The following is a 21,184-nucleotide window of genomic DNA, read 5'->3' as shown; positions in this document are numbered from 1 at the left end:
AGGAGAAGTTGGGTGCCTTTAGAAGAAGAACACTGCAAAAAATCAAATCTACTATCTAAAAATGTTACAAAGGGGTATTATACCATAAAAAAATTACAGCAATAAAATAAATAAAATAATAAAATTGAAGAAAATTAAATAAATAACACATTTAATTCAAGAATATCAAAGACATAGGGAGTAGTAAATAATTTTTTCAGAATAATTCATTAGCTTAAGGATATTTACTAAATACTTTAAAGTTCAGTCAGAACTAACTATAGATTCATTGTTGTGGAGGATGGTATTTACACTAGAAACAAATTTACTATCTAAAAAAATGTTAGAAAGGAGTATATACCATATAATTGAAGGAAATTAAGGAAATAAGATATGTAATTGCAGAATATCAAGGACATGGAGAAGAGTAAATAATTCTTTCGGAATATTTCATCAGCTGAAGGATATTTACAAAATACTTTAAAGTTTAACCAAAAGTAACTATAAATTCATTGATGTGGAGGATGGCATTTACAGCAGAAACATATCTACTATCTACAAAAATGTTAGAAAGTGGTATATACCATGAAATTGAGGGAAATTAAATAAATAATACATTTAATTGCAGAATATCAAAGACATAGAGAGTAGTAAATAATTCTTTCAGAATAATTCATTAGCTTAAGGATATTTACTAAATACTTTAAAGTTCAGTCAGAAGTAACTATAAATTCATTGTTGTGGAGGATGGTATTTACACTAGAAACAAATTTACTATCTACAAAAATGTTAGAAAGGAGTATATACCATATAATTGAATTAAATTAAGAAAATAAGATATTTAATTGCAAAATATCAAAGACATGGGGAAGAGTAAATAATTCTTTCAGAATACTACATCAGCTGAAGGATATTTACAAAATACTGTAAAGTTCAGTCGCAAGTAACTATAAATTCATTGATGTGAAGGATGACATTTACACCAGAAACTTATCTACTATCTACAAAAATGTTAGAAAGGGGTATATACCATGAAATTGAAGAAATTTAAATAAATAATACGTTTAATTCCAGAATATCAAAGACATAGAGAGTACTAAATAATTCTTTCAGAATAATTCATTAGCTGAAGAATATTACTAAATACTTTAAAGTTCAGTCAGAAGTAACTATAAATTCATTGTTGCGGAGGATGGTATTTACACCAGAAACAAATTTACTATCTACAAAAACGTTAGAAAGGAGTATATATCATAAAATTGAAGGAAATTAAGTAAATAATATATTTAATTCCAGAATATCAAAGACATAGGGAGTAATAAATAATTCTTTCAGAATACTTCATCAGCTGAAGGACATTTACTAAATACTTTAAAGTTCAGTCAGAAGTAAATTCATTGTTGTGAAGGATGGTATTTACACCAGAAACATATCTATTATCTACAAAAATGTAAGAAAAGGATATATACCATAAAATTGAAGGAAATTAAGTAAATAATTACATTTAATTCAAGAATATCAAAGACATAGGCAGTAGTAAATAATTCTTTCAGAATAATTCAGCAGCCAAAAATTCATTGTTGTGAAGGATGGCACACAAATTTACAAAAACTGTTAGAAAGGGGCATAGATATTTAATATACACGTAGTCTATCAAGTAATAGGATAGTATATATTTCTTTCGGAATACTTGATTTACAATTTCTTCAGAAGATGCAGAGGAACCATTTATTTATTTACATGTTTAAAATTACATTATTCTATATATTTCATTTTTTCTTTTTAATATTCCGTTGTAATCCTTGACGAGGGGCCTCTAAAGAAGTGGTATCTGAAATAATACAGTGGTAGTATAGTGTATTTCAAACTCCTAAAAATCATTTATTAATAATGACTATTTTCATTTTACCTTCATAAATATGTGAAAAACTAAGTGGGTCAACATAATCACCTTCTGAATGTTGATTTTTAGGTAGTTCTGAAATATGTGGGTATTATTTGTAGCACCAATAAAAATTATACCTTTGAATAATAAATAATTTATTCACTTACTAGAAGTTGGTGATGCTACCTTTTCATATAAACTATAATAACTACCACGTTGATCATCATTATTATCAAATGATTCTTCTAAAATATACGAAATTTAGAATATAGTAAATATAAATGGAAATTAAAAAATATCCAACTTGTTTTCTTAGGTCGGAGTTTCCTCATTTTAATTTCTTCTTGATCACTATTTACTTTTTCAAGGTCAAATCCTAACTCCATCAGTTCTTTTTTAACACGACGTTCAATTAAGAATGTGCCAAGTCCAAAAGCACAGGCAACCAGTAGAAGAATTAACAAAATCACAAAGACCAAAGTAACGGTATCCATTATTTTCTCATTGATAGTTTTAATATTTTCTTAACTGTATAATATTTATCAATTTTGACAACGTCAATAATGTTATCAACATTTATTTAAAAATTTTCTGTCGGTTTATTTCACATTGATAAGAAAGTCAAAGTGTGACAAAGTGTAAAAAGAATGCAACACTTTATGTGCACAATGCCCCCTCAATTCACTTCAATAAATCGAAAATCTGCTTTCGCAAAGACACAATTCCGCTCTCCATTCACAGAGATCCGGTGCAGTTACTTTGGTCGGGGGGAGATCCAAGATTGTCATCCGGTAAAAGTGCGTGGCTCTTTTTGGGATTAAGTCTTAACCGCCCCTTCAGTTCCGTCGCCCCGTGTGACGGTTCTCATGCATTTTAAAAATTAATGTCGCCTTTTTGTTATCTCACGGATTTATGTTGTTTTTCCGTATATCAATTACTGGCAGGTTTTAGTATTTTGTGGAGCTTCCCTGCGACATCAAAGGAGATGTTTTATATGGAAAATTGTTTCGTCATTCCATAAAGATGCCGCAAGTATTTTGTCCGACTTCGAGGGTGGATTTTTTGGGGTAGTCAATTGAGTTTCCCCATCGAAATTGCAACGTCCGAAAATATTATACTAATACTTCACACCATCCGCACTTAAGGGGGCTCATATTTCAAACCATATTGAATCTGAAATTATACCGAAAGCACTTGTCAAGGGGGAGCTGACATTGTGTTAAAAGAATACAGGAAATGTGTTGCGCCCACTCACATTGTGAGAAGCTACTGTTAACAGAAGTAAAAATATGTTTTACACAACAGAGAAGCATCCAAGGGTTGTTATGATGGAAACGCACACACCAAACAATATTATTTGATCAAGTCCATACCATCGTGTTCAAATTGGCGTTCGAACGCTCAACCGTCGACCGGATTCGTGTCTCTATGACAACAAAACACAAACACACATTGTGCGGATCAACGTCGGAGCATCTGGCGTAGTTTTCGAGTCGGTTTTCTTCTCGTTTTCCATCTCAGATTGGGGATTGTTGCGGATTATGCGATTCAAGATATCCGTGGCGTCCGTCCCGTCGCACGTTGCACCCGTAACTTGCGTAGGATGGAGCAACACCGAGGAGGTTTATTCGGTCGGGTGAGTTTTCGGTTTGAAAATTGTTGGGTAATTCTAATCGCACTTGTTTATAGTGATGACAACCAGGTGTTGTCCTGGTCGGTGTCCACGAACCAGGCGACTAAGGTGGCACAACTGGACAAAGAAGTTTTTGCCACGGATATGCAGTTTTTGCCCAGGGTTTCTGGAACTCTGGGCAAACATGGTGACTTGATTTTGATCACTTGTGCTGACGGTAGATTTCATATTATGAACAGGGCGGGGAGAATTGAAAGGACTGTTGAAGCCCACAAGGGTGCTATTACAGTTGGACAATGGGGTAATGATGGTACTGGACTTTTAACAGGTAAATGGAGTTATTTTTGTTTGTGACTATATGAATTTATTAATTTAGAACTAAATCTACAGTTTTATTTATTTACTGTCATTTCATTAGAATTAAATTAAGTCTTCCTTCAATTTTATCTTTGAAAAATTGTTAACCAACTTCAACCACATGTTCATTGTGATCATGTCTACAATTTTTGCTGTAAAATAATCGCAAAGGATTGATGTAATCATAATTAAACTTTTATAGTTATCTGAATCAGTGTTTACTATCTTAAGTTTTTGTTATTTTGTTGAAACACGTTCTTTTTTCATTTTAACTCTAATTCGACTTTATATATTTGTCTTTCTTTGGGACATCTCCACTTTCAAATACCAATTTCGAAAAGACCAATGAATACCAAGTAAAACTCTAGAAAATTAGGCAAACCTGGTAATTTGATTTTGATCACTTGTACTGATTATGAACAGGGTTGGGAGAATTAAAAGGACTGTTGAAGCCCACAAGGGAGCTATCACAGTTGGACAATTGGGTAATGATGGTACTGAACTTATCAGCTAAATGAAATTATTTTTATTTTAGGGCTTTATTAATATATTAATTTATAATTAATTTCACCAGAATAAAATTAATTCTTCTTTTAATTTTATCTTTGAAAAATTGTTAACTAATTTCAACTACATGTTGAAATATTGAGATAATTTTTACAGTTTTGGCTGTAAAATAATTGAAAAGGATTGATGTAACACTATCTGAAAGCTCCTCCATCATTCGTAACAGGATTGGCCAACCCTAAATAATTAGATATAAATTAATGTACTTAATTTTATAAAATCCATTTATAATTACATGGTAATTGATGATAATTATTTTGTGGTGGACTCTTCTTAGACTGTTGATATCTCCTAGTGGGGATAGGGGGAGCATCTGAAATATTAATTTGAAAGTAAATTTTTACTTAAACATATTAAGTCCTTACCTTCACTTATATTTATAATTCTATTTTGCGGAGCTACATATTTATATCGTTCAATTTCCGAATAAGATTGTGCATAAACTTTCGTATTATCTAAAACAAATTTTGAACATTCAATATTAAGTATTTGTTTCGAAACATTTTTTATTGATTGTGGTATTGATATTTTCAATTTAAAATCAAGCTTACCCTCTGTGTGATCAACGTCACCTGACGTTGATACAAATTCATAATAACTGTACCGTTCATCAACATTACCATTCACTGATTCTAAAATAAACAAAGATATTAACTTGTAATAGAATAAAAATGTGATTTTATATTTACCTTGATGTAAATTTACGTTATCCCTTCGAGATGATTTAAGAGCAGTTTCGTTATAATCTATAAAACAACGTTACAAACAAATAAATAAAAGTAATACATTAATATCCAGAAAAACTAGTTCATGAAAATAACTATACTTACGTTTATTTTCAATTGTTATATTGTCTTTGTATGTGGGGAAATCCTCTAAAAACCTCTGTTATTAAATTGACATAAAAACCAAATACTTACTATTACTGTTAAAATCTCTCACTGGCCTATCATCATAATCTGTTGGTGTGTAAGATAATGGAGCATAGTCTAAAAGAATACTAAATTATTATAAATAATTAAAAGAACTTTAAATTTACATTGATAAATTCCAGAATGTTTAGGAATCTCAGCAGTCGAAAAATCTGGTGTATCAAATCCCATATCTACAAAGAATATATTTTAGTTACCATGAATATTAATTTTTAGTATTTTCTTACTTGGTTCCTGCGACATTGTTACTGCGGAACCTAATACATTAAAATTATGTTAAATAATTTTCAACAACAATTACTGCTCATTCATTAAACTTACCAGATATATCGTGATCTGAATCAGCATGTACCATCTTAAGTTTTTGTTGAAACACGTTCTCTTTTCTTTTTAACTCTAATTCGTGTTGGTACATTTGTTTGTCCTTGCGACATCTCCATATCCAAATACAAATTCCAAAAAGAGCAAGAAATACTAGGAAGGTCACAACGGCCGACAATATTATATAAAACCACTGCATTCTTTAGTTTCACTGTTCGTATATTTTACCTATATATCATCACACACATAGTTTATTCAAATAGTGATAAGAGATAAGTTATCGATTACGTCTTAAATAAATAGAGTAAATAAATTTAGAATATTGTAATCATGTTTGACGATGAAACCAAAAAGGACACATCAATTTGATTCATTCCATCTCTTAATTAATAATTAAGTCTATTTAAATGTGTCATAGCACTAACCATAAGACATTATTTATTTTTACAAATAGCTGGAGAGGATGGATTCATCAAGATCTGGTCGAGGAGCGGGATGCTGCGATCGACCGTCGTCTCCGGCGACAGTTCAGTGTACGGGGCGTGCTGGTCCCCCGACAGCCAGACCATCGCCTACACGCAAGGGAAATGTGTGGTCGTCAAACAGCTGGCGCCCAACACCAAACCTCTTCGGGTGAGCCACCACCTAGCGACGTGTGTATCACGCTGCGTGTGCGAGAGGGTGGCGGAACACGGTTCCGTTTCCCTCGCCCTTCGCGCCGACAACACTCAAACCCTCCCGGGAACCGTCAAATATGTATTCGTGATGGCGCTTTCAATTAGAAAGGAGATCCGTTCACGCAGGACTTCGATTTGCACTTACTCTAGGGTTGCTAGCGTTCTTATCCCTTTGTTGTCGAGCACTAAACTATTGTTACATTTTATGCTCAGTTAATTAACAGCGTTGATTTTTTTTAAGTGGAAGGCTCACGAGGGGTTGGTGCTGTGTCTGGCTTGGAGCGCGGCAGCTGATTTACTCGTATCGGGAGGAGAAGATTGTAAATATAGGGTATGGGACAGTGCAGGGCGGCAAATGTTCTCCAGCGGGCCCCACGATAATCACATTGTCTGCATTTCTTGGGCTCCCGCCGGAGATCTTTTCGCCGTAGGTTCATACAACACCCTCAGATTGTGCGACTACTCTGGAGTAAGTTTAATCCATATAACACAGAAACAAAACTAAATCAAGGTGGTTTGTAGTGGTCCAGGTCACTGGATAAGCCAAACACAGGTTGCATTTACAAAATGGCTTGGTCTGGTGATGGTACTCAACTAGCTGCAGCCTGTGCCAACGGGCATGTACTCTTTGCCCACGTAGTAGAAAGGAATGTGCACTATATGAACTTCACAGCATCATTGAGTGAAAGGAAGGTCGTGACTGTTAAGAATGTTGTAGACGACAGTACTGAATATTTGGAGTTACCCGAGAGAGTCATTCAAATGACCATGAAATACAATCATTTGGTAGTAACCACCCCTACACAGTGTTACATTTATAACACCTCGAATTGGAACACACCTGCAATCTTTGATCTCAAAGATGGATCTGTTATTTTAATGATGTTATGTGAAAAGTAAATTCAAGACTTTATATTCTAGTCAAAAATTATACTTGATTGTCTTTAGGTTTCTATTATTGGTTGAAAAAAACTCCTGTGGTATTTATAACTTTCAAGGAAGACTTGTGGCTTCACCGAGATGGCCAAATATGAGACTGGAACTGTTACGAAACTCCCATGTGTCACTTTCACCAGACACTTTGGTGGTGCGAGACATTGGAGACAATAAAGGTACATAAAAATACCCCAATTAATAACGGTTTTAAATAAACCAGTCATTTTTCAGTCGTTCACATCCTAGACTTGGCCAGTAGAACATCCAGTGAGTCAAACACAAGCATCCAACACTCAATGCCAATTCTCCAGTTACAATTAGACCAATGGGGACCTATAACAACCAGGAATTTAGCTCTGCTAGACAAATCAAGAGACCTCTACATCATTCCAGTGCGAACCAACACGAAAGCTTTTTCAAAATTGGGCAGAAAAATCGAGTCGTACCAGTGGAACAGCGAAGAGAACATAATTGCGGCTATTCAAGATGCCCAACTGGTTGTCTGGTATTGTCCCACAGCTTCGTTTAATCAGAAACTGCTGAAACTGTGCTCGATGCATTACGAGTCTCCGGAGCTGGGAAGGAGCCCCAGAATTAATGATTTCGTTGGTAACACGGTCTCCATCCGGCGAGCGGATGGGTCCTTAATCAACGTGCCCATTTCGCCATTTCCTAGTCTGTTACACAAGTAAAATTTATTATAATTATTTATTATAATTATAAATAACTTGTTTTTAAAGGTACACTCAAGACAATAGGTGGAATGATGCGCTTAATTTGTGCAGAACTACGAACGATACATCTTTATGGGCTTGTTTGGCTGTTTTGTCTACTCAAACTAATGCTGATGTTATGGATATTGCGGAAGAAGCGTATTCGAATATTAACTTTTTCGACAAAGTATTTTACATACAGTACATTAAAGTATGTTGTTTAATTATTAAATTGATGGGTTTATTCATTAGTTGTATATTTTAGACGTTACCATCAAAAGCTCAACAAAGAGCGAGTATGGCTCAATTAGGTGGACAGTTTCAAGAAGCGGAATCAATTTATTTGCATAATGGGATGGTGTTTTTAGCAATTTACAGCAACATTCAATTGCATAATTGGACTAAGTAAGATACAAAATATTAAAACTTCATAAATTTATTGAATTTTCAGGGCTTTAGATTTGGCTATTAAGCACAAAACGCACATAGATACAGTATTGTACTTAAGGAAGAGATATCTGGATACTTTGGGAAAGGCTGAAAATAATAACAAATTTATATCCCTAACTGATTCAGTAAGTTCATTTAAAAATCTACTTATATTATAAATATACAAGGAATAATTATTCATAGGTTCAAATAGATGAAGAAAAGGTGCAACAGAAGATACAAATGGAATTACAGAAGAGGAAACTAAGTACCTAATTTATAAATAAATAAATGTTATTTTTCTGCATATGCTTTTCTTCTATTGATTCACCTATTTTTGTGGGATTATTGTATCTTGCAATATTATCTATTTCTTATCCAATTACGTAATTACGTACGGACTAAGATGTAAAATATCAAAACTTCTTAACATTATTGAATTTTTATGGCTTTAGTTTTACTTTAGGAAGATATATTTGGATTCTTTGGGAAAGGCGAAAAATAATAACAAATTTATATTTTTAACTGATTCAGTAAGTTTATTTAAAAGTCTATTTATAATATAAATATACAAATAACAATTATTCACATGTTCAAATATATGAAGAAAAGGTGCAACAGAAGATACAAATGGAATTACACAAAAGGAAACTGAGTACTTAAATTATAAATAATTAAGTGTTATTTATCACCAGATGCTTTATCTTCAACAGCCTTTAAGTAATCCTCATACTCTCCTTTTCTAAGTGGATCCAGAAGTATGAGTTTTTTGTAGTATTGTACACGTTTATCCGCATAATATTTATCGTTTAAACACAAGCTTCCAGTCAACCAGCATTTTGCCAATAAAATCCCTATAAAATAAAATAATTTAGCAACTAATATATATGAATATTTTGAATTTATTACATTTGCAATCTGGTTCTAGCTCTTGTAACTGTTCAAACGCTTCAATTAGTTCCTGTTTATTTTCTGTTGGAAGATTGGGGTTGCTTAGAACCCATCTAAGGTAAAACCAGGCACTTGAATCAGCTGGATCAGTAAACACAGCATTTTGTACTAAAGTCAATTCTTGACCAGCACTTTCCTCATCCAGTTTTCTCAATGTACTTCTATAATGCCATGAAGAGTAATTTGAAAAGTTTTCATTGAGTAACTTTGTGGAAAAGTTAATTTCGTTTTCTATTGGTTCACCCTTTTTTTGTAGGATTAGTCTTCGGTAATCCCAAACGTGAACTACAAAATATATAAGTAAATAAACATAAAACACAAAAAATTATTGATATTACAGTTTCTATCATCATAAGAAAGATACATTGAACACAAATTAAATTCATTGGTCCAATTAGGTTTGGGATGATGTAACAAAACCCAATATCTATGGTGCCATGTCCCATAAGATTTTGGATTTGACTTCAAACAGGTTAATGTTAGTTGAATTTCTTTCTCTAAGAATTCGCACAACTTTTCTTCACCATCTTCCTCATCATTACTTAAATAAAACACATTAAACGAAGTTTAAAAATTAACTTTAGTTACCTCTCTTTAATTTTCATCAAAATGATCTCCTTTCTGATGTTCCACAAAGTGTATATATCGGGATTAGATGCTAGAAAATTCGCAGATATGATTAATGTCTCGGGATCGTAGGAATTTTGGGATCTCTTGGAGAATATTTGTTGCATTCCAGCTCTGTACGCTGCCAGTTTCTTTTGTTGCTGTTTGTGTTTTTCGAGCCGTTGCTCTTCTGTTGTCTTTACTTTAAGTCTGCCGTGCTAAAATTATTATCGTTAAATGAAATATTTGTAAATTATTATTCTTTACCATTTTGGAGGATCGATAAATCTAACCTACAAAAATAACATTAACAAGTGTTCACGGCTAAGTTCACGATTGTTTATATTCATAAGGTAAATTTAATTTTTAAACATTTAAAATTAATTTATTATGCTTAGTTTGTTCCTTAAACGCTTAGTAAGCTTAAATGATTATAAAAATATATGGAGTATTTACTTTTTGTTATTCACAATTTATGTCCAACTTCACATTTATTTACAAGTTAAATTTAATAACACACATTTTATTACGTTATAAATCTGCAAATTGCTGAGGAGTGTTGATTTTGTTTACAAATATACGAAACATGGTTATTATGCATGTAAACTTCAATTTTTTAAATTTTCCACGTCGAAGGTCGCCTCCAGGACGAGGTGTTATGAAGTTGGCCAGCCTGGTTTCGTCCAGTGGAACCTGTCAAACTCGATGAAAATGCGTATATGTTGAGTTTTAGCACCGGTTTAAAAAATGATTTTGAGGTTCCCATAGGCAAAACCATAATATTGTGATAATTGTAAATAAAACATAACGTAAAATGGTTGTAAGTGATATTAACAAATTGGCCGAGGACCTCGAGAAACAGGAATTGGAGGTAGCTAACCTAAGTTTTTTATTTTTTTATTTGAAAATATTATTCACGGACGTTTCCAGGCCCCCAACGGCGTTGTCCCACCTCAAATATACGAACAATTACTAGCTATATATTTATATCAAAATGATCTGTGAGTATGAATCGACAATTGAAATGATCCATTCTCATATTTTATAATTAACTCGACCATTTCCAGATGTAATGCAAAGTATTTATGGAAACGCATACCTGCGAGTGTTAAGACAGCCACCCCTGAACTAGCAAACATCTGGGATGTGGCCCAAAGTATGTGGAAACGCGACTTTCCAGCGATCTATCTAGCTTTAAATGCTGTAAATTGGTCAGAACCCATTTCGGAGATCATGAAACAGGTTCAAGGTAATACTTAAGGTTAGTTTTTACAAGTCACCTTTAAATAATTAAGGCATTTTATCAGACGTGGTTAGAAGTAGAGCAGTAGACCTGATTTCTCAAGCTTATTCATCAATCTCATTGGAAAACGTTTCGGCGATGACGGGTTTGCCTTTGGACATTTGTGCCTCAGCTTGTGTTGAAAAGGGATGGCACGTGGAGGCGGACACCAGGATGGTACACCCTGTTAGGGTCAACAAAGAACAACCCAGTCAGCCCAGCAGTGAAGATCAGCTGTACAAGCTGACTGATTTTGTTTCGTTTCTTGAGAATTGAAGTTTTTTTTTTCGTATGCTAGTTTTAAGGTTTTCAAATAAAGTATTTCTTTAACAGTTCCAAGGTTTTATTCAATAGCGTTCAAGATAAACAAACAAACTTTGTAAAAAGAACTATTTAATTAATCTCAGGTTTTGTACAAATTAAAAATTCATATTTACACAATAGTCACAATTTCAAAATTCATCAATTTATTACAAGTGTAAATATTAAAAAAACTTTGTACAACCTATTTGTTGTGAAAGTTAGCCGCAATACGACTTTTTCTTTCACGTTTAGGTCTTTCAGTCTTATTTGTTGAATTTGACGAGTGTGCCTGAAAAAAACACATTAAATTACGTTACAACTAAATAAAATGTCATTTTACTCTTTCGTTTTCTTTAAGACTGGCGGCGGAAGTGTTGGCTTTTGGATGATGCGTTTGAGGTTTAGCCCTGTTGTCCGATTTGGCGTTCTTCTGCGCTTGCCTCATCATCGCCTGCGTCGGTATGAACGAATTGTTACCAAAACTGTTCCTCTTCTGTGGACTTTTGTGGTGCAAATTCGAATTTGTATACACAGCGGAATCCTACAAAAATACATGCTGTAGTACGTACGAGTAAGGGAAACAAACGATTATTAATTACCACTTTTTGACGGTCGTTTTTTGTCGTACTTGGTTGTACCCACGTTTGTGGTGGTGGCGGCATCGTATTAGACGACTGGATTACATTGACGGTCTACAAGTAAACAATCAACAACAAACTTAGCTAATTCAGTTAATTTTACCTTTTTGGTGAGTTCTTTAAGAGCCTCCTCCGCGACGCTTTCACTTGCCAACACTCGATCCGGAAGGGGTTTGCCGCAAATTAGTTTTCCGTTCGGCAACGTTAGTTGAGCCACCACATTGCCTTTGTTCTGGCTGTATTGATATCTTGGCAAGCCTAAGCGATTTGACTGGAAGTACGTCATTAGTTGTACTGTTGCTGGGGCTTTGGGGGCATTCTAAAAAGCATAATTTGAATAGATTGACACTCAGGAATTGTACTCAGTAACTTACTGCGAAAATGTCGGAAATACTAAGTTTATTTTCGACATTATTTGAAGTAGTTTTGTCTGGAGTACCGATTTTTAACATTTTCTTCAATAAATCCTAAAAATAAGCATGTAAAGTTTATTGTTATTACCATTCATTCTACTTCTTACATTTTGAATTTGATTATCTGGAGCACTTGAAGAGGTAGCTTGAACTTGTTCCTAAGATCAAAAAAAAAATGTTTGATTAATTGATTTGTTAAATATGTAAAATTACTCACTCTTTGTTGGCGTTGAATTTGATCCGGCACATTTTGCCTGTTATTTGGACGTTGAGCAATCTAAACAAATTAATAATACATTAATTATTACAGTCACATTTACTGTAAAAATTAATATTTACTTGTATTGGCGCAGTTTGATTTTGTTGCCTATCTTGTACTTGTTTCTGAGGGCTATGTTTAACATCTACATTTTTACCAAAGTTAGGCATAAAGTAGCAGTGCCCATTGGCAGCTACTTTATTATTCTTCACATTGTTTGCCTTGGCTGGCTCCCTATTAATAACCGGTGGCGGCCTTGCCTTAAAACCTTGTTGTTGCTGCGCCAATCTTGGCTGAGTGAACCAATGATTTTGCTGCACTTGAGCAAAAGCCGACTGCCCCTGACCGAAAAACGGTTGTCCCTTACCGAACTCTTGAATATGCTGTCTCGCCTTCTCTCTTAGCTCACCTAAACGCCACAGTATTAAACCAAAACTCATCAACCAATTACTAAATTACTTGCCTGATTTTCCTGTACGTTCATCCATCAACCTTTTGCCGTAAGTCAAGTTAATTAAGGCAGTACCAGGTAACTTGTAACCCCTATTATCGGAGCAATTTAAATTCAAACCGTCCCTGAAAGGCTCATCGAACAGGACGTCGTATATCGTGTCGCGTTCGTTTCCGTCCGCCGGTTTGTGAATACCGATTATCGTTCCCTTCAGTCCGTACGGCACGGAAAAACCGACTCGGACGTTCACCACCCGGTCCAGAAGTTGGGCGGTCATATTTGGGTCCGGCATCAACGTGCCGTTCTGGATTTCGGGCTGTAAAAATGAAACTTAATGTTGGGTTTGATGATGCGTTGTTTATACTAACTCTGTATAAGAATTGGGGTTTTACTTGAACGGTGAGTTGTTTGGGGTTGGATTTTTTAGAATGATTTGCTACTATTTCCTCAATTTTATCCACCAATTCTTTTTCAAACAGGGTGCTGCCGCACGACCGTTTTTCTATTGAGGCCGTCGGGAGTTCTCTCATGTACTGGATTAGATCTTTACTCATGCTTTCCCTAAAATATATATTATACAATAAGTCCAATGGGATGAATTGGGAAGGTGATTGAATAAGGCATTCACCACCCAATGAAAAACAACACAATTACAACTGATACGATTTTCAATCATATTTGTTATCTCAGTAAAATAATGAAATTTTATGACAGAAATTAAAAAGAAGTATTTAAAATTACTGTGAGAGCAGTATAATTAATATTAATTTACCATTCATCTCCAAAAATATCTTTGGCAAAGATTCCATCAGCTTTGGGATTTCTAGAGAAAAACACTATTACCTCTGGAAATTTATCTACATAGTCCCTAACTAATTCAACCGCTTTGGCTGAATAATACCATGTGTTATCTTTTTTCTTAGTATAACCAGGAATTTCTTTATTTTTCTTATTGAACTTTAAATCTAAGCCGCCATTAATATTTTTAATACCACCTTCACTGTTGTAAACGCCTATGTAAACGGAACCGGTGATTTTCGAAAACAGAAACGAGCTCATACCTGTGAAAGCAAACCACATAAAGTATATTAATTAAAGGCTCAATAAAAACCATACCCAATTGTTGAGCACAATGATGAGTGGTCATATATTTAAACTGCAGGTCATTCTCATAATCAGAAACTGAGGTAAAATCAGGTTCATCTTCCAACTGCAAACAGATTTTCAAACGGAAATCCTTCCACGATTCTGTACTGTCTAAAACCTACGAATTTACTTTTAATTTCGTTTATTTCTTTACTAGATGAAGATCTTACAGTTGCTTTGGACCCATAATATGGATTTGTCAACACATAAACCTCACAACCAACTGGAAAAACACTAGTGATACTCTTAAACACGGTATTACAAGAATCGTACGCCTCTATGTTATAAACAACAGTTTGTAGAGGATATACACTTTCATCTTTTGCAAACTGTTTATCGTAATTGATACGTCCGTGCGGCGAAAAGGCATACCGCCTTCCCACCATACGTTTCACGTGCACCAAAACTTTAGTTTCACCACATTCTATTCCCATCCTGCTTTTATAACTAAAAAATTCACAACTTAGATATTTTGCTGGCTTATACTAAATTACCGTACTAATCTGTGATTCCTTCGGATTCCAATTGGAAATTCTTGTCTACATTTCCGGTTTTTTGTTGTACTTTATAATCGGTTCCTCCGGAAGCACTTACGTATTTGGTTGTGGCGTTGGACACAGCGACAACTCTAAAATAAAACGAGCAATTCGTTACAGTTTATGACTGGTTTGATTATACGCACTTTGCCTCCACCAAATGTGGCCAACCGACGAAAATGTTCCTCCCAACTAGGTCTTCCGGTAGGGTGTCGGTCAGTTCCTTCTCCGGAATTATTTTGATTATCATGTTCTCATTTCTGCTGGGCATTGAGTCGAACACTTTTATTTTAGCAGCCTCCAAACGACCCTAAGAATTTCGAAAAAAAATGTATTATAAAGATATTTATTTTTATTAATATCTACCTCGTATTGGAGATGCTTCATGGTGGGAAAACCGGGATAGTAGACACCCTGTTTCATGCCCGGGTACGCCCCCTTGACCAGCTTCTCGATCGGCACCCTGATGTCGTCGATGGTGAGTTTCTGGTGGGCCGCGTGGTTCGAGTTCACCCTCCTGAAGTACTGCGGCGCCTCGTACGGTCCCAGATCCTTCTGCGTGAACGTGTACATGAGCATCGGCCCGTGGCGGTTGCGACGCTGCTCCTCCGCAGACAGTCGTGCGTTGCACGGAGCCATCGCCTCCAGAAGCAAGTTCTGGAATTAATCAAAGAGATTCATTGTCCGGACTTCAGGATTCAATGAGTTACTCACCTCGTCGATGAACGGGACCAGCACAACAGCTTCCCAGTCCTGTTGTTTGCCGTTCAGGTCCATGTTGAAGTCTTCGGGATAATATTGCTTAATTATCGACTGGTCATCCGTCATTAAACCGTGGTAAACCGCTGGCAGGAGGTTTTTGCTTGCCGCCGGAAGTACGGCCAATAGTTGTTCGAACGGCTTGAACGGCTCGCCCATTTCGAATTCGATTTTCAAGTCGGTGAAGCCCTTGATGTCGGAAATGTACGGCGCGTAATGGTGCGGGTAGTACCATGACCACGAACAGCAGCCGTTATAATAGTAGTGCAGGTTCCATTGGATAGCACGGACGTATCCTTCCGCCTGATCTCTCATCACTTCACTGAAAATTGCCAGTAAATAACGCTTTCTGTCAATTCGACAATGTTAATGGTCTTTATTCAGATTGTAACTTGTGGCATAAAAGCGAACCAAAACCGACTAAGTAGATGTAGACATTCTCACTAGATGCTGTCAGATACAAGGAAGCCAAGAAAAGGATAACTAACTGCAGAAGAGGGGCCTAATGATAATTGTTACAACAAATTGAGTAACCAGATAGGCGGAGGTACAAGCCCTTTCGAATGAATGTTGAAACAAAAAAGGATTCTGTCAAAACATGAACCAAACGTGGAACACAACCTTATATTTCTAAAGGCTTACCACTCCCAGGGCAACTGACTCGCCAAGAAATTAAACCATATTGTGGCACAACAAAAAATTCAAATACAACAAGAGACATTGACTAATGGAATACGAAATTAGAAACATCATTAAAGTCAGCCAGACAGATTTCCATATACTCCTTCCTTCCATAGCTGTGGTCATCAAGGAAGTCAGGGAATAAGGGATGCAGTGGCATTGGATAACCAGGAGCCATTCAACCATCCATGAAACTGTGATCTACAATTAGAAAACGATGTTATCATGTCAAGACTTTAATCTTGTCTGGAAGAATGGAACGACACCCCGTTCCAACTTGTATTACCAGCCACCTAGATCAATCTGAAGTCCTTCCTAGATCCAGTAGAGAGCTGGAAACCACAAACATACCACGATTTAGTGGCCTGGATCAATGTATCAAGCCCAACTGGTCTCTCTCCGTAGTCCATGAACATCGGCACAAATTGAAGTCGACAGAAAATATCTAGAAAATGGAATAGAGAGGTATACGAACATCACGAAAATACTCCACTTACCGTGAGTAAGATCGTTCTGTCTGTTTGCGTCCTGTTCCAACGAGGAGACTGCATCCGCCGCAACCCTTTCTCTAGTCCAGGCAATTGGGGGCAGAACACAATTTTCACGTTGTGCTTGCTCCCATTTATAATCACAATAATTGTCATAATTATATGACATATCTAACACCAATGGGAAAAAGAGAATCTCAACACGATAATCCAAATTTAATTATGAAAGGCATGTACGTATATGCTGGAGGAAGGGGAAGGTCACATCTTTATTAATATTTTAAGTAATTTATAAGCGCCCAAGCTATGAAATATAGTCAACACGACACGACGAGTTTCTCATTTAAACAACGATACCCCCAGTCGTTTAAAGAGAAAAATGGTGTGTTAGTCTCTAAATCTATAAATTGGTGTAACTCATTAATTTCCTGCTGTAAATTTAACTTACGACGTAACGTTTTCTATTTCCATTTTGTTTCTGTAATAGTTTCTTTTGAAATTTTCGAACATTTCACACTCATTGTCCGAACTGACGTCCTAAAATAATGAATATTATTATTTATAAATACATTATATGGATTTAGAGTAATGTACCATGTCATCTGTGGCTTTAATTAAAGCAGCCAATCCGCTGTCCTGCGTCTTCTGACTGGTTTCTGGCTCAAGAGGTTCACACTCGAAATTATCCTCCAAGTCAGCCTCCCACTGGTCAAGTTCACGTTGTCTCACGTCCCTGCCACCGAACTGCGTCATTTTTCTGCCCGTTTTCGACTCGAAATAGGCATTGTCCTCCATTAACTCCTCGAAGTGCTCCATGTCGATTGTGGCCAGTTTCTCCAAGAACTTTTCGAAGCGCCCCAAATTGAGGATGCCTCCCTCGTTTATGTAGCCTTAATAAAACGTCAGTTAGAGTTTTCACAACACAATATAAATGGAGCCTTACCTCCGAGTTCTGGTAAAACTTCATTGTAAGCCTTGTACAAAATGGGCAGGGCACCTTTGGCAATATGTAAGTTGGGCAAGTGCGGAATAAAATCGTTCCCAACTAAAAAACCCATCAGCACCCAGTCGTCAATTATCTTCTCGAAATCGTATTTAAAACCTAACTTATCTTGCAAGGGTTTAAACTCTAGTTCCAAATATTCCCTCATCAAAGACAAATGTAATAAATAAAATGTAATGTCTTCGGGTGCTGTGAGGCGTTTCGACGATGTTTTTTTCGAGAATTTGACCTAAAAACTTTGTTACTTAGACAACGAACACGGACGTAAATGAATGTTTTACCTCCTCTCTCAACAAACTAAAATGAGGATCGTGTGTACATAATCCTAACATGATTAAGTCGGCATCCAAGCCGTAAAGGCAATGTCGTGTGTTTGGATCATAGTCCGGCTGAGATCTCATGTATCTGATATAGTCCATTATCTTGTGTTCACCTTCTCCTGGAGTCTGAATAAATACACATTGAGCTCAATGAATGACATAATTTTTTGAAGTGTAGATTATTAACTTCACAGTTAAATGAGGCATTTCAAAAAAAAAAAAAAAAAAAATAATTTTGTAATTACGTATTTCTGACTAGAATTCACTGATTTTGATAACAATAGTTTAATTTATTTTAATATAATATTAACAGTGTATGAAATGATAACCATGATTTTTTAAAATAATTTATGCATTTTTTTAGAAGCTTAATTGGGTATTTGTATCTTATAAACAATTTAGACTAGCTGAGATTAAATGTTTGTTGAATGTTTGAACAATATGTCAGATGTTTTTATTGATATTTTGCAGTTGTTGCACTACATTATATCTATAATCTCTCTTATCATTTTCACCACAAGTCCAACATAAATAATCAGACCAAAATTATCCTTATGCCATGTAAACAATACACATAAAATTCCAATGACACATATATGAAATTAAAAACCTTATTCACAGAATTTTACGTTAATATTTCACCTGCACAATCACACACCAATTGAAAAACAAAATAAACAACATTCTTACTTCATGTCCAGACAATATCACTTTGCACTTCCTCCACAATGGATCATTTGAGATCTTATCGACAACAAAATACTTGAGCTGATCCTGCAACTTGCACATGAACTCGGTCCCTGGTGTGATGCAATTGGAATCGAATCTGGCAGCATCTGGCAGCGTTTCCCCCTTCTGTTGGGCCTTTGCCTCCATTTTTTGGGCCTCCTTGGCAGACCTGAAGCGCCTACCTCGTTGCTGGTTCATTTTGGCGCGCGGTGCCACCCCGTCCACCGCCATGAAAAACAATTTTTGGGGGTGGATCATTCTGAACAGCACCTCGATGTAGTGGAATATGTCCTGGAAAATTTTCTCCTCGGTTATTCTGAAATGGGGGTTGTTGTCATCTGGATGGGAACAATTGTGGATGATGCCGTTCATGTCTAAGTACAAGTTGTCGAACTCCGGTATCTGAATGAAAATTTGAAGTTAAAGTCAACAAAAAATTGTATGTGAAAGTATTTCACCTGGTACTCCTTAACGACTTCACTTAAGCAAGGGTACCGTTCGGAAATGTAACGGAAAAACTTCGGCACCCCCATGTTGTGTTATCGTTTGCCCTTAAACCGTAAACAACGACTCAATGTGAACTTGTGTTTTGATGAAACGGCGAACCAGTCAAATAGACAACGGATCAAAAATAGACGGCCCGGTTAGGAAGGCATCTGCAAATGTGAGGTCAGGTGCGCGGCTATTTTAAACATTTTTTTACCTGATTTATTTTAATCTTATAATGGTGGTTATTTTTTATAGGAATTAAGTCGGGAATAGGTTATTAAGGTCCATGGTGGTACGGAGGATTTTAATGGTTGGAGAATGGACGTCAAAAACCAGCAACATTCGATGGTACTTTTATCTGTTGATTGACTTTTTTCAATTATAGAGTGTTTTATCAATTTACACCTTTTTAAATTAATAAATTTAAAAGATAAGCTTGATATAAATATCTATTTTCACATTATCTAAACATTATTTTCTCTGTGAAGTCTCAAATTCCAATATTTCAAAAACTAATTGGATTTTTCGAACATGCAAAATTTTAGGTATTTTAAAAATTCTAAAATTAAATAAATCGAATATTTTGTTAATTAATTATTATTAAATGAATGAGGTCATTTAGTAACTTATTAAAATATTTAAAAAAATATGAACTTTATTGTATTAATGTCTATTGTTTTTTCTTCTATTGTTGTGTCTATTGGCAACTGATTATTCCTTTTTATTATTTAGATAAACAAAATTATATAAATAAATGTAAAATTCGCTGCTTTGTTTTTTGCCTTCATTGTGTCCTCTCTTGTAAGCCTGTTTTTGACTGGTTGTGTAGAGATTTTAATCCTGAGCCCCTTGAACAAAGAAACAATGAACAGTGATTTCTGTAACTTGTACAACACATCTGTAGCCATGGCTGAGTGCAATTTGGGAAACAGGTTCTATTGGATGACTGGCCTTTGTTCAAAGGTATATTTTTCTTTTAAGGAACCCAAAGATTTTGATACATTGAAATGAAATTTTGGTATTCGAATAGATGCGACGTTAACTCTTAACTAAACTTGCCAATATTTATTGCTATAAGGTGGATACTTTCAAACCAAAAGAGTTCAGTAGTCTGAGTCAACATCACTTCACTGAAAATCATCAGTAAGTCCCGCAACACCATAATCAAACATGCAGTTTATTGATTTTCTTCTTCCAGACACTGATTTCGTCTTCTCCAACATGATCAAAGGTAGGAAGATCCCCTACGGTACCTCTGGAGATTGTTACAGTTCTTCACCTCACCAAAAATTTAACGTTTTTATCATAACAGAAATGTGATACGTCTGACTTAACATCACTTTATTGAAAATCATCAGTAAGTCCCCCAACACCACCATAAATCACCAATTTACTGATTTTCTTGTTCCAGGCACTGATTTCACCTTCTTCAACAAGATCCAAGGTATTAAGATCCTCTATGGTATGGAGATTGTTATAGATCTCCTCCAGACTGTCCTCAAAGTCGCTTCTCCTTATATTAGACAGACGAAACGTTTTTATTGCATTAGAAGGTTGAACAAGAGGAAAGTTAGAAGAACGTTCTGAGCATAAAAATTCAAACCTAAGAAGAAAAGGAGGTGCCAATGTAATGTAACTACAAAAACTCTCATCAGTGATAGAAATAAATAACATTGATTGTTTTGTAGGTTTGTATGGAAA

The 21,184-nt window shown here is 35.3% G+C and overlaps 7 protein-coding genes across 9 annotated transcripts; 2 read left to right on the top strand and 5 right to left on the bottom strand.

The window, feature by feature from the left end:
* Positions 1 to 1,734: 1,734 nt before the first annotated feature.
* Positions 1,735 to 3,067, bottom strand: LOC109606299 (uncharacterized). The gene is made up of 4 exons (XM_020022865.2): positions 2,169 to 3,067; positions 2,032 to 2,109; positions 1,889 to 1,957; positions 1,735 to 1,810 (listed from the first exon to the last, which is right to left on the bottom strand). Exons 1-4 carry the CDS (start codon positions 2,356 to 2,358, stop codon positions 1,749 to 1,751), a joined length of 399 nt encoding a protein of 132 aa, XP_019878424.2. The 5' UTR covers positions 2,359 to 3,067; the 3' UTR covers positions 1,735 to 1,748.
* Positions 3,068 to 3,162: 95 nt separating this feature from the next.
* On the top strand, positions 3,163 to 8,732 carry LOC109606296 (intraflagellar transport protein 80 homolog). The gene is made up of 11 exons (XM_020022863.2): positions 3,163 to 3,500; positions 3,554 to 3,825; positions 6,129 to 6,307; positions 6,593 to 6,820; positions 6,874 to 7,247; positions 7,300 to 7,463; positions 7,519 to 7,975; positions 8,028 to 8,211; positions 8,266 to 8,405; positions 8,452 to 8,575; positions 8,634 to 8,732. The coding sequence occupies exons 1-11, from the start codon at positions 3,406 to 3,408 to the stop codon at positions 8,703 to 8,705; spliced, it is 2,289 nt and encodes a 762-aa protein (XP_019878422.2). The 5' UTR covers positions 3,163 to 3,405; the 3' UTR covers positions 8,706 to 8,732.
* On the bottom strand, positions 4,395 to 5,929 carry LOC109606297 (uncharacterized). The gene is made up of 10 exons (XM_020022864.2): positions 5,675 to 5,929; positions 5,581 to 5,610; positions 5,461 to 5,526; positions 5,348 to 5,410; positions 5,252 to 5,296; positions 5,111 to 5,167; positions 4,973 to 5,053; positions 4,787 to 4,876; positions 4,657 to 4,734; positions 4,395 to 4,599 (listed from the first exon to the last, which is right to left on the bottom strand). Exons 1-10 carry the CDS (start codon positions 5,871 to 5,873, stop codon positions 4,556 to 4,558), a joined length of 753 nt encoding a protein of 250 aa, XP_019878423.1. The 5' UTR covers positions 5,874 to 5,929; the 3' UTR covers positions 4,395 to 4,555.
* A 216-nt stretch (positions 8,733 to 8,948) lies between the features above and the next one.
* LOC109606302 (geranylgeranyl transferase type-2 subunit alpha) lies at positions 8,949 to 10,525 on the bottom strand. 2 transcript variants are annotated; one of them, XM_049966902.1, is made up of 6 exons: positions 10,507 to 10,525; positions 10,254 to 10,279; positions 9,969 to 10,204; positions 9,719 to 9,921; positions 9,339 to 9,665; positions 8,949 to 9,283 (listed from the first exon to the last, which is right to left on the bottom strand). In XM_049966902.1, the coding sequence occupies exons 2-6, from the start codon at positions 10,254 to 10,256 to the stop codon at positions 9,111 to 9,113; spliced, it is 942 nt and encodes a 313-aa protein (XP_049822859.1). In that variant the 5' UTR covers positions 10,257 to 10,279; positions 10,507 to 10,525; the 3' UTR covers positions 8,949 to 9,110. The 2 variants fall into 2 exon arrangements, with proteins under 2 accessions (XP_049822859.1, XP_049822858.1); XM_049966901.1 differs by lacking the exon at positions 10,507 to 10,525 and adding an exon at positions 10,443 to 10,485.
* Positions 10,526 to 10,663: 138 nt separating this feature from the next.
* LOC109606303 (COP9 signalosome complex subunit 8) lies at positions 10,664 to 11,600 on the top strand. Of its 2 annotated transcripts, none has more exons than XM_049966903.1 (4): positions 10,664 to 10,857; positions 10,917 to 10,987; positions 11,054 to 11,235; positions 11,282 to 11,600. In XM_049966903.1, the coding sequence occupies exons 1-4, from the start codon at positions 10,801 to 10,803 to the stop codon at positions 11,542 to 11,544; spliced, it is 573 nt and encodes a 190-aa protein (XP_049822860.1). In that variant the 5' UTR covers positions 10,664 to 10,800; the 3' UTR covers positions 11,545 to 11,600. The 2 variants fall into 2 exon arrangements, with proteins under 2 accessions (XP_049822860.1, XP_019878427.1); XM_020022868.2 differs by having other exon boundaries at positions 10,670 to 10,857; positions 11,294 to 11,600.
* A 43-nt stretch (positions 11,601 to 11,643) lies between these two features.
* On the bottom strand, positions 11,644 to 19,593 carry LOC109606295 (5'-3' exoribonuclease 1). Its single transcript, XM_049966900.1, has 23 exons — positions 19,453 to 19,593; positions 18,956 to 19,396; positions 18,227 to 18,391; positions 17,886 to 18,174; positions 17,537 to 17,832; positions 17,391 to 17,479; positions 15,729 to 16,095; positions 15,381 to 15,671; positions 15,161 to 15,324; positions 14,978 to 15,106; positions 14,649 to 14,925; positions 14,449 to 14,596; positions 14,105 to 14,393; positions 13,701 to 13,893; positions 13,345 to 13,648; positions 12,962 to 13,290; positions 12,840 to 12,899; positions 12,730 to 12,780; positions 12,584 to 12,676; positions 12,313 to 12,528; positions 12,171 to 12,263; positions 11,912 to 12,112; positions 11,644 to 11,860 (listed from the first exon to the last, which is right to left on the bottom strand). The coding sequence occupies exons 1-23, from the start codon at positions 19,525 to 19,527 to the stop codon at positions 11,774 to 11,776; spliced, it is 4,647 nt and encodes a 1,548-aa protein (XP_049822857.1). The 5' UTR covers positions 19,528 to 19,593; the 3' UTR covers positions 11,644 to 11,773.
* LOC109601327 (uncharacterized) lies at positions 16,120 to 17,378 on the bottom strand. Its single transcript, XM_020017559.2, has 2 exons — positions 16,952 to 17,378; positions 16,120 to 16,899 (listed from the first exon to the last, which is right to left on the bottom strand). The coding sequence occupies exons 1-2, from the start codon at positions 17,109 to 17,111 to the stop codon at positions 16,748 to 16,750; spliced, it is 312 nt and encodes a 103-aa protein (XP_019873118.1). The 5' UTR covers positions 17,112 to 17,378; the 3' UTR covers positions 16,120 to 16,747.
* Positions 19,594 to 21,184: the final 1,591 nt, after the last annotated feature.

This window comes from Aethina tumida, chromosome 4 (genome assembly GCF_024364675.1).
Source record: "Aethina tumida isolate Nest 87 chromosome 4, icAetTumi1.1, whole genome shotgun sequence".
NCBI classification, from domain to species: domain Eukaryota; kingdom Metazoa; phylum Arthropoda; class Insecta; order Coleoptera; family Nitidulidae; genus Aethina; species Aethina tumida.
The sequence above is the reverse complement of the archived record's forward strand: the minus strand, read 5'-3'. Positions and strand labels throughout refer to the sequence as shown.